The 11,963-nt window shown below is 37.9% G+C and overlaps 1 protein-coding gene across 2 annotated transcripts; it reads right to left on the bottom strand.

The window, feature by feature from the left end:
• Window positions 1-1,352: 1,352 nt before the first annotated feature.
• On the bottom strand, window positions 1,353-10,147 carry LOC132852887 (synaptosomal-associated protein 23-like). 2 transcript variants are annotated; one of them, XM_060880388.1, is made up of 9 exons: window positions 9,989-10,102; window positions 9,733-9,764; window positions 7,092-7,206; window positions 5,513-5,554; window positions 5,372-5,420; window positions 4,803-4,920; window positions 4,488-4,646; window positions 3,161-3,305; window positions 1,353-2,160 (listed from the first exon to the last, which is right to left on the bottom strand). In XM_060880388.1, the coding sequence occupies exons 2-9, from the start codon at window positions 9,741-9,743 to the stop codon at window positions 2,101-2,103; spliced, it is 699 nt and encodes a 232-aa protein (XP_060736371.1). In that variant the 5' UTR covers window positions 9,744-9,764; window positions 9,989-10,102; the 3' UTR covers window positions 1,353-2,100. The 2 variants fall into 2 exon arrangements, with proteins under 2 accessions (XP_060736371.1, XP_060736372.1); XM_060880389.1 differs by lacking the exon at window positions 9,733-9,764 and having other exon boundaries at window positions 9,989-10,147.
• Between the last annotated feature and the right edge of the window lie 1,816 nt (window positions 10,148-11,963).

Below are 11,963 nucleotides of genomic sequence, written 5' to 3'. Positions count from 1 at the left end.
AAGTACTCAACAAAGAATGCAGCACATGTGGGAAGTCTCACTGCGAGGTCTGAAGCCCAGCCCATCCCTTTTAGCTCATGACTGGGCATGTACAAATGTGACCAAAAGAGAGTGTTACATTGTTTTGTTGTTAAGACTGTTATTAGAAGAATTCTTTATATGAACCTGGATAACCAGCCTAACATATTTGTTAGAGTTGTTATTCTTGTAACATGTACCTTATGCAATTACTCATTAAATCAGTTTCATTGTGTTCATGGTACGTATTGTTGCCTTGTTAATGTAGTTATTAGCTGTAACTACTGTGGCTGTAGTTAATGCATAAGGGTTATGATATTTTCGCTTTAGTTACTCGTAGGGGTCCTTACACTTCAAACAAAAGCCATGCAGACAGATGTTTCCTGTTAGCAAACTGTGACTTCACACTCAATTGAATCTGAGCAGTAAAAAAACCAAGCTGCACTGAAAGGGTCTTAAAACGCCAAAGGCTCACTGAAAGTTTGTCAATAAAAGTAAAAAAAAAAAATTGTATGTTTCTCCAAATAATATGAAATGCTACACACACACACACACACACACACACACACACACACACACACAATGCAACAACAAAAAAAGCCTTTGTGTAAGTTTTTGTCAGTGTGATGATAGAAGTCATCATGCAGTTTTAACATGTAGACTGTAAAAGCTACTGGGGACTAACATAGAATTTAAAAGGAAGCTTGATTCAGTTTTTTCTTCCAGTTGAACCAGTCATACTTTCCAGTTCCTGCTAAAAGTCTACTGGCAGTTCAGCTGTAACCCCACCCCTTAAATCACAGCTGCCACTTCAGTAATTCAGCTGTGAGATCCTCTGATCAGGCAACTTACATTGGATATAAGGCCTTTTTAAATATGTCTAATTAAAAAACAATGAGAACGAATATATAAGCTTAAATTAACCAGGGGCAACTCTTTCAAAGAATCTGCCACAATTTTATTTGATAAATTTGCAGAAAAGCAGTGCAACAGATCATTTCAGGTCTAAACTATCTACAAAGTAGTCATATGGGCAACAACTGTGTAGCAATTCTAGAAAATTACAAAATATACTCATCAATGTAACCTTGCCATCATTTCACTGTAATGCTTTGAAATTCACTAGCTTAATTTGTCCTAGTGTAAGTGTGATTGAAGAAGTAGATTTAAGAAAAAAACGTAGTTTAAAGTTGAAAAAGTGCCATAGATTAAAAATTGTCAAAGCAAAATCCCAACTCATCAGGCTGTAATTTCCAAATGAAACAATGCCACCTGCTGGTAAACAAAAAAAAAAAACATAAACGAGTTTGAAATAAGGATGAATCATATCTGTGTAAAGGCTCTGTATGTGCTTTATTAAAAGATTTTTAACTTTAATAAACCCTATCTAGCAGATCTATTCATTTCATGGTGAAAATACACGTACATTTTCTTTCTTCATGCCAATATAGTGTGTACACACACTTTTTAACACTCAATTAATTTCCAACTAAAACAGTGGGCCGATAATGCCATTAATTCATTTACAAGTTAATTCACAAGTTCACTGCCGTTTTTATAATTAAATATAGACACAATCAAAGACAGACAGAAGGATACAACAAGTAAACATTTATAATAACCCTAATATGAGGAAGTTAATATGAACTCATATTACAGCCTAATAAGGGAAAACACACACAGACATGTGGAAACATTAGATACAGGTCTCTGGTCCTTTTGTGGACAATAACAAATCCAACATATCAGCCATGCTGACCCAAGAACTGAGAGGGCATTAAAAACAGCAACCCTCAGAGAATATCACAGGAAATCAGATCAGCGATCACCAGAGCATGTTGCATAATTACAAGCTGTGTATCCAGCATTTATATCGCATCTAGTGATGAAGACCTGAATGAGGCAGTGTGTGTACAGTACTATTTACAAAATAGCATCTAAACAATGACAGAGGCACAGGTGGCACTGGAAGAACATTTCTAAAGCTGAAATTATTTGCCCTATAAAATGAATAGGTGCTTGTATGTGTGCATGGGATAAGAGAGTGGAAGAGGAGCCGCTTGTTCTGTGGACTTCACTTCTCTACAGGAGCTTGTTGGCTCTCTGGTTGGCTTCATCAATACGAGCTTTATTCATGTCAGCCTGTACAGGAAAAAAGGCGGCATTAGTGAAACATAGTATAAACTTTATATATTTATATATACACAAGTTTCCTCATGCAAGCACAGCGTGGCTCAGTAACAAATGGGACTATTTGTATCCTGGCTGAATGTGTAATAGATATGAGCAGTGACATATTAATCATGACTTTGAAATCAAACCAAGAATGTCTCATCGGATGGTGAGTCTTCCTCACTTTGCCCCCTTGCCCCTTTGTATGCTTCTCATGATGCGTCAAAGGGTAGTGTAAAGCACTATGTGCCCTCTTCCTGCACACATGAGCATACTGGCCAACCGTGTGCATCGGCATCACACTTATTAACAGGGAAGGTGGAGTATGCCCATTTTGCTCCTATTGGCATCTGACCACACACGGCTGTGGCATTGTCTGTATTGACACGGTGGGCACGTTTTCACTAGTCTCACAAGAAGAAAACCTTAAAATGAGTTAAATATCACCAAAAAGAAACAAAATACACATATAATGCATCTTTTTTGCTGATATTTAACTCATTATACATGTTAAAAATATAAAATATGAACTTGTGATCTTGTTAAAATTCTATGCAATTCCAAGGAAGAAACATTTTCAGAATCTGTTGCTGGGTTTGACCATTTGATAGTCTGCACAATTTCTAGAATCACCCGTATATCTATGATCACTGATAAAGTTCAGCATGGGTTCATGCTTTGAGTGGAAAGTGACAAATTTACTGAGCTGTGCTGTATTGCACCGACTGGTGAAAACACGCTATTATTAATGTATCTAGTTGCACCACAGTACACAAGTGTAATTGGGTGAATGCCAGAGCACACCACCGCTGACAAATATGTGCCTTGAAAGTAATTAACTTCTCATTGCACCATATGGCCAAATACATAAATGGGATTAATCTAATGCTCAGCGCTTATGTTTCTGCCTGACACAAGAGGTCTAAATCTAATAAAAGCTTAAATAATGTATTAGATGTAGTGAACTTGCCTTCTCATTAATGCGGTCAATGGTCTTGTTCTGTTTGTCGATTTCACTCCCCATGTCCAGAGCCATGACCTTCAAATTCCCAATGATGCTGCCCACCTGGCCCAGGTTCTCCTCCATTTCATCTTCGCGTGCATCATCTGTTACTCTGTCCAAAAACACCTTTGTATTATCATTTTGTACTGTGTGAATAAGCCTGAATAAAGTATAATGACATTTTTCATTAATAAGTCAGTTAGGTATGTTGCGCACTGCAGACAAGAAAACAAGTGAAATAATAAACACTAGTTCATAATCCACTGGTTGAGAGTTGTGACTGAATCGGCTCAGTGTTTAGTGCATAGTTTATATTACGTATGATGTTTAGACTGATTATAAAACACTTGATATCCATTTTAATAGGAACACTTTTACAGCTGCACATTTGATCAGACAGTCATGTGACAGCAGCACGATGCGAACTCATCCAGATGCAGGTCAAGAGCTTCAGTAAATGTTCACGCCACACAGCAAAATGAAGAAAATGTGTAATCTGTGTGACTTTAACCGTGTGAATGGATGCTGGTATCAGATGGGATGGTTTGAGTGTTTCAGATACTGCTGAGCTCCTTGAAAAGTTCACACACTACAGTCAGTAGAATTTACACCGCATGGTGCAAAATACAAAAAACATTGAAAGAAAGTTCTGTGGCGGGAAATGCCTTGTTCATAAGAGAAAGTCGAAGAAAACATCCAGATTGGTTCAGGCTGCAATGAAAGGAAATAGTAACACTATATCCGTGATGAGTTTGGGTGAACCTGTGCCCATGATAGAGTCGAGATTCCTGAGCGGATCCGTGAGCGGATCCTGATGTGGTCTTCTGGTGTTGTAGCTAATTTGCATCACGGTTTGTTGTGTTGTGTGCTCTGTGATGCTTTTCTGCTCACCTCGGTTGCAAAAAGTAATTATTTGAGCTACTACAATCTTCCTGTCAGCGCAAATTGGTCAGGTTATTATCCCCTGATCTCTCTCATTAGCAAGGTGTTTTAGCCTGCAGACCTGCTGCACACAGGATGTTTAGATGTTTTGCATTATTTTATGTAAACCCTAGAGACCGTTGCGTGCCCATCTGACACCAGCGGGAATACCACGATAAAAGTCACAGAGATCAATTTCTTCTTAATTCTGATGTCTATTTGAACATTGACTAAACCTGCATCGACATGCGGGGTAAAGGTGTTCCTAATAAAGTGGATGACGAGCCTAACTTTGTATCATGGCTTGTTTCATAGTCTTACAGGTGACATTTTTAGCAGTGCTCTGTAACAGTATAAACTGTCATCTGTGTACCTCTTTATATAAGGACCGGAAGGTGTTGTTGCTTGGCCATTGCGCTGGTTCATAGGTTGGCTGGAAATAACACCCCCATCACCTCCCACTGTGCTGGCAGTTTCACTTCCAGTGCCCCAAGTGCGCTTGTACCGCCCATCATTCTCAATAGATCTCACTCTGAAAGACGAGCAGCAGTAACTTTCATTTTAAACAGAATCAATAAGCTTATTAGTAAAAGCACAAGATAATACCTGCTGCTTAATTCTGAAATATGGCTATTTAAATGAGCATTTTTAAAAATGAATGCACTCCATTTTAGGGTTCAGTTCATACCTATCACAGGGACAGACACACAGACCACAGCACTTTGACAGGTCGGTCAGGTTCTTCTCAGCCTGTCTCATGTCCTGATTGATCTGGTCCATGCCCCGGTCCACATTCCGCAGTTGTTCTGAGTAAATGTCACAAGAGGAGCAGAAATATTAATTTACTAAAATCAGACAGGCATTGATATTAAAAGGTATCTAAAAACCTTGCTCATTACGTATACACAAAACAAAACACTTCAATACTACAATCGCACATCGCAGTATACTATGAGACTCATGTTCACTCTGACTGCGCAATCATCTGGTTCATTGTTTTGCAGCACAAGGCACAAACCACACTGCAGCAAACGCTGCCTAGGTGAGAAAAAATAGTCTAGAGATGAGAGAAAATATCAGAAGCTCTTACCAAGCATATTGTTTATGACCATCAACCACTATTGGTTGTTGACGATGAGGGACTTCACAGATGTAACAAGACAATGAAACCTACTTTATATGCAGGTGTACGAAGCAAAGATTTGAACTGGAACAAGTCCACAGTGTGCCAACAGAAAAATAGCTGGGTTCATTCACCTCCCTGCTGATCCAACATGACCATGGTTTTAACTCCCGTCTCCTTGGTCTAAAAAATGTGAAAAATGTACAACGCTCAAAGACCAACTCTAGTGAAAAGTGACCAGGGCATCTAACTTTGTTTTATACAAATGCTCTCACCTCCTCTGCCAATTGCAGCATCCGTCTAGTGCTCTCAAGAGACTATAAGAAAAAAAGAAATGAGACAAAATTACAAACAGCACCCCATTTCTATCCTAGGGGGATGACGTGCAGATACATGGGATTAGTGAGTCAGAACATGCATGCAACCTCCCTCAGTAGATCTAAAGCTTGCTCTTACATACGCAATATCCCGAATTATGGTTTCGGTCCTCATCGCTATGAAGACATTCACGGAGATGTAAGAATGAAAATTGTAAAAGTAAAACACAGCAGCTTTAAACATACCTAATATTAAATAAACACCATCATGCACATGTTATCAAGAACAGGGTCTACACAGACACAGAATCATTACTACCTTGTCTTTGTGGTTAATCATGTTGAAGCAAATACATTCTAAAACTCTTCTTTAAAGTCCCTTATAGCAGTGGTGGTGATAATTCTGGAGACAAATGTATGTATACGGATGAAGAGGTGAATAACTGGATAATTCCGTGTCCGTTCACTCGGCTCTGCATCGTAAATTAAAAGCTGTACTCTGACAATATTCACAAAATATACAAAACATTTTTTTAATCACTTTTACTGTTAAAATGTGTCCCTTGGCACAGCAAGAGAGCTAGTCAAGAGATGCAAAGAAAAATCAATCATATGAAACATCTTCAAAAATGACATCCAGTTGGACACAGTGTTTATTTTGATTGACGTGCAACATATTAATTAGAAAGCAATAAGCAGTAAAGAAAAGAACAGGCTCTTTGGTTCATTCCTAGTAGCCATTAAGTCTACTTAGATTTCTATGCCAGGGATTTGGCTACATATTTCTTTCTAAGCATCAAGATCTGCACTAAAAATTTAAAATGACACCATTGCTTTTTGTTGTAGAAAAAAAAATACTAAAGCTTCTAATAACTAGGATTAAAACCTTACGCATGAGATCAGCCATGGAATGACCGACAAATATAATAAGAATAAATAGGAATGAGGTGGATGAGTAGCTCAAGCTAGGACTGATCCTGGAACTGCATTGTACAGAAAGAAACATGATACTGAGGAAGAAGTGAAAAACAAAACAAAACTAGACCACAGTATACTCGCTAACTGACGTATGAGGAAACAACATGCTTCGAGTTGTAATATTAACACCGGGAGGTCGTAGTATAGACAGGCCAAAAACACCCTGTGAGTGATTGTAAAGGTGTGACATTAGTTTACCCAAGGTGTTCTTCATGGGCAAAGGCCATCTTTCATGCTGTTAGTACCCAGTTGGGTTATGCACAGTAGAAAAAGCTCATCCCAGTCCCTCAAAACGCATAGCAGAGAAATGCAGGAAATGATGGAGAAAAGCAGAAGAAGAAGAAGAAGGAGATTATATGTCAGATTTTAGGACAGAAGCACTATCTTTATATAATGTCATTATATACACGGTCATTGATTATCTGTCAGCTATTACTGTGCAAAAAAAAAAAAAAAAAAAAAAAAAAAAAAAAAATAGAGAAAAATGAAAAGGCATAAGAAAAAAGAAAAGGAAAAGATATTGAAGATCAATACTTCAAGATGGTAACATACAACTTACCTCATCGGTCACTTGGTTTGCTCTGATTGCCATTTCGTCCACTGTCATGTCGGCCATCTTGCTGCTGTCAAAATTGGCTGGTTTGACTTTGGCACCAAGCTCTATACTCTGCGGTCTGAGATATCAAAGGTAAGAGTTTAGTTCACAAATAAAACTTAATAAAACAATCAGAAAGAGGCCCCATAATCATAACCCATTAATGGTAGGATTTTGTGATTCGTTCTTGTGATTCTTGATTAAAAGCGTTACAGTGCAGTTTTTGGACAATCGTCCATTTAATGAACAAATTAAAGGTCAAAAGTCAGAGTTAAAGGAAGTGAGAAATACATAATTAAACAATATATAAACAAACTGAAGAGGAAATCAAAAGATATCAGCGTCACAGACACACACCTACAACTTTCTCTGATGTGTTCAACACCATGTTCATGAAGAACACTTCATAAAAGTTACATGCAGGTGTGCGTGTGTGTGTGTGTGTGTGCGCGTGTGTGTGTGTGAATGGCCATAATGATAACTTTCACTGAATTAGATACACCAGCATTAAGTAGAATAGATTTCTTTCGAAGGCATTCGTGTGAATGTATTTCAGTTTCAGACCCTGGAATTTCATTTAAGTTCAATGCATCTCGCTGTCATTTTCATGACAAACTCCCCAAACCTATCTAAGCAGTTAGGAAGCAGGTTCACCCATGTTTCTCCTGTGATACCACTGATCCTGATTCCTCTCTGATGGCCCACTTCTTCTTAGAGCCTCGTTCACCTGCAAATTACTCATTGCTGCTGTCGTGCAACAAAGGATAACGTCGTATTTGCAAAAAAAATGCCATAAATCACACAGGAATCATTACATCATTCCAGAAAGTTCATGCAGAGTCTCAATGAGTTTGTCATACAGGACAGCATATATCCTAGATTCTATTATCTGGCCTCCAAACTCCAGAGCATACAGTCAGAACAGGAAATTCCAACACGTGGAATCCTATGCAAGGTTGTTGCAATCCTTGTTGCAAGGTTTGTGGTACTGACAGTATTTCCCTGCAGTTTTTCATGTTTTGCATATGCTTTTGACAAGCCTTCGGGCTGAGCTTTAGTTGAATCCAAAGTAGTTCCAAGTGTTGATATTTAACATTTACACATGCATGTCACCCTCCCCTCTCTCTTTCTATTGGTCTCTCTCAATTAGTGTCTCTTGCTCTCTCTCGGTCTCTCTCACTCTCTCTCTGTCTCTGAATTCAATCTGAATTGGTCCTAGGCTTCTAAAAACTGTAGCCACATTAAAGACTACTGGACCAATATTCTGATTAAAATTATTTTTTATATAAAGACCTGAGGGACCCTAGTAAGTGTTGGAATGTAAAACCATATTATGATGACCTAAAGGTCTCATGTGGATAGTCGGTTTCACAGGAATGAGGAGAATGATCATTTCCTGACTCTGTTTTCCTTTTCCTATTTCCTGAGTCCCACCTGGTCACATTCAACTAAACTGTGCCTTTTCTACTAAACAAAAGTAGCAGTGCAAATGGGGTGGGGTGGGGGTATTTTACTTGGCTCTCCATGTTCCTGGACCTTTTGCCAATCATTTACTAACTTGGTCATAATTACGTCTTGGTAGATCTACACTACATGCCCTTTCCAGACAAAAACGAAGGGTTTCGTTATCTAGAATAATCATGATTAGTGGGATGTCTGTGGCTGTATGTAGTTCTTGTTTGTTTATAAAAGCAAACAAATGTAATCAAAGATTGGCAAACAACAGGAAAGTGTAACGCCATGTTCGAACAGTGCAAGGCTAAAACATGGTAGAAAACACAAAAAGTCTAAAAGGAACAGAGAATGGATTATGGCGTGGAGACTGGCACCAAAAAAAAAAACTGCAGATACTGCATATCAGAAATATGCGCATACCAGTGACCTTGTCCTCCTTTTTCCAGTGAACAGACTATTTAGGTTAATTTAATTTTTTTTGTTTTGTGGTTTTTGAGATGCTGGGCTACAAAATGTGAAAACAGGAGGAGATAAGGAGCAACGGACTAGATTAGAACCTAACAAGTTCTCTCATACCAACTCAAAACTCATTGCCTCCACACACACAGACACACACACACTTATTAGACGGTACCAAGACAAGAAACATTTCCTGTTTAACTACATAAACTGGTTTCCCAACATGTCTTTTACACTGACATTCACCTCACTCACTGCACTGAGCATAATACTGCATAATGACATCAACAAATGAAGGTGCATGTGGCTGGTGAAAAAAGAAAAAAAAAACAACACTTTATCGTATTGGTCCACAACCCTCTCTATTATCAACACCAGTGATGAACATACAGCTAACAGGAGATGTCCTGAAATGTGCCTTTATTTTCTTATGTCTTGTAAGTTTCTTGTATTCCTAGTATATATGGTTAAAACATGTGAAGTGTGTGTGTGTGTGTGTGTGTGACATTAGCACTTAGCATAAACAGAGTGAACGGACAGCGTCGGTAAAATGCCTCTTGCTCTTAATCAGCACTTTAAGTGTGAATCCACCCCAAACACCACCATGAGTCGACTTGTTTGTGCGGAAAAACCCAGTGACAGATTCTTTATCCCATCACCACGGCTTTGTTTCAGCTTTGTTCATACTTACTGCTTGCTCATAGTGTATCAACGTCTTCGTTTCTAACCAGCAAAAAGATTTGTTTGTTTGTTTGTTTACACCGTCAAAGTAAAGCTAGCACTGCTAACAAGCTAGCAGTGCTAATATTCGGTTAGCTTCTAGCTTAGCTAAGTTTAGTTAGTTCCTCTTTATTTTTAGGACGTAAAAGAAAATCAGAATGTCAGTCTTTTTTGTATTTTGTACGATGGATGTTATGACGGCAGAGAGGCGTTAACTTGTTACTTACTGCGGCAGAATAAATTAGAATTTCCTTTAAAAAGGTCCAAGTTTAAGCGTGTGATCTGATCTGACTTGATCAACTATCCGAATTCCTTCAGACAAATGACAGCTCTGCGCATGTCCGGTCATATGACGGCCATTACTTACCGCGCATGCGTAAATGAGACTCTACTACTCATAGATATCTACCCCTAGATGTTAACGACCGCATCTAATCCATGCTTAGTTACCCATTAGTTTTTGACAGGAAAACCGACAATGTTTGTAGATTCCGAAGCGCTTAATAAGGACATTAAAATTGACCCATGCTTTTTTTGCTTAAAGGTGAAAACCCAACTTTATGTATGTTTTGTAAGATTCCCTTATCTGTCAAACATATTTTATTAGATTGTCCTGGACTTAACACAAGCTGAATGCTCTTTTATCAAGTTACTTCACTTAAAGACATATTTAATGACATTATGTCTGAAAATGTTTTGGATTTTTTTTATCGTATGTTAATTTAAAAAAAATTGTACAATATGACTTGCTGTTTATATTTGTTTTGTTTTTTATTGTATTTATATGATATTTGTGTTTTTGTAATTTAATTTTTGCCATGAAAATAGCTTTGATTGCTGACATGGTATTAAATAAAATAATCTGAATCTGTTTGTAGATTCCCAAGTGACAAACAGTAGATTATCTTAATATCAAAACCTTAAATTTTCTCTGGACTCAATGATAAATACATGTCTGACCGTTGGAACGAACCAAAAAAAAAACTAGAAACTCGCATTCATGACGATTTATGGTGATTTTATTTCCGTTAGACCTTTGCCTATCATATATATATATATGTATGCCTACATTGACGCTGACGCATTAAAGGGGGGGTCCCCTGTTCCAAGATGGCGGCTCTATTGACGCATTCGTTCCAATGAACTGCCGTAACCAAGGCGACATCTAGGTGTAGATATCTATGTCTACTACTGAGGTGATTTATAAGCTTGCACAAACTCAACCCAAGGACTTTAGTTATTTAGTTATTTATTTATTTTTTAAGTAAACGACACCACTGGCCATAACAGATAAAATTGTAATATTTTAACATATATATAGTATTTTATTTGCTCTATTACAGCTTTTTATTCTTGAACCACTTCCACTCATCTATTAGTACAGTTGAAACACTGTCTTATTAATATTCTTTTTTTATTATTATTATTATTGTGAAATGAAAGTGCATATTTTAATACTTGTTTTTAGAAATAATAACAGAAATAATGTTAAAAAGCAGTACAGTCAGGGACCAGTCATGGATTTGCACAATGCACTTCCAGAGCCATGGATATACACTATACTTATACTAATCCCAAACCTTGTCTGGGATTACGCCTATCTTGCACATTTTCATGTCTCCTAACATGTCTCTTTCTTCTATTCAGCTAATTAAGTTAGATATCTGGAAGTCACGTCATGTCAACTGGACCTCTTTCTAGTTATGGAAACATTGAACTACTCATCTGAGCAGCTTCATCTGTCTGAGGAAAGTTGGCAGGATTCCATGAATTTGTTGGCAGGATTCCATGAATTCGTGTACTCCAGGGTCAAGGATCCTCCCCTCCCTAGATAGCTTTGTTAAGGGAACAAGGGGAAGAAAATTCACAGATAATGTGAGATATGATAGAGTAGAGAAACACTAGAATATGCAAGACAGGGTACTGCCAAAACCAAGGCTGGGAACTTGTGCCATAGATGCCTGGTTCTCAGAGTGGTGTCAAGGTAACACCTTGAGTGGTCCATAAGGGGGTCTTTTTATAATTTTATAATGTTGTCACAGTGATGGAGTATTGGAAAATACTGACCATTTTCAAAGTCTTTATATATTGTCAGCTGGACTCTAGTGGCTGGAGTAAGGGTCTTGAGGTCTATACTTTTTATTATGCCTGTTTTAAGGTTAAGGTTAGGGTTATAATCAATTAAAGGGGCCCTTGTACATT

This window comes from Tachysurus vachellii, chromosome 10 (genome assembly GCF_030014155.1).
Source record: "Tachysurus vachellii isolate PV-2020 chromosome 10, HZAU_Pvac_v1, whole genome shotgun sequence".
Taxonomy (NCBI): Eukaryota; Metazoa; Chordata; class Actinopteri; order Siluriformes; family Bagridae; genus Tachysurus; species Tachysurus vachellii.
Note: the sequence above shows the minus strand (reverse complement) of the source record. Positions and strands in the feature narration are given on the sequence as shown.

Excerpts from the sequence above, each read along its gene's own strand:
- LOC132852887 (XM_060880388.1), bottom strand. Across the intron at positions 5,555-7,091 it reads CAAACCAAGTGACCGATGAG|TCTCTTGAGAGCACTAGACG; the intron begins GTAAGTTGTATG and ends TTTTTCTTATAG. Across the intron at positions 3,306-4,487 it reads TCCGGTCCTTATATAAAGAG|AGTAACAGATGATGCACGCG; the intron begins GTACACAGATGA and ends GTTTTTGGACAG.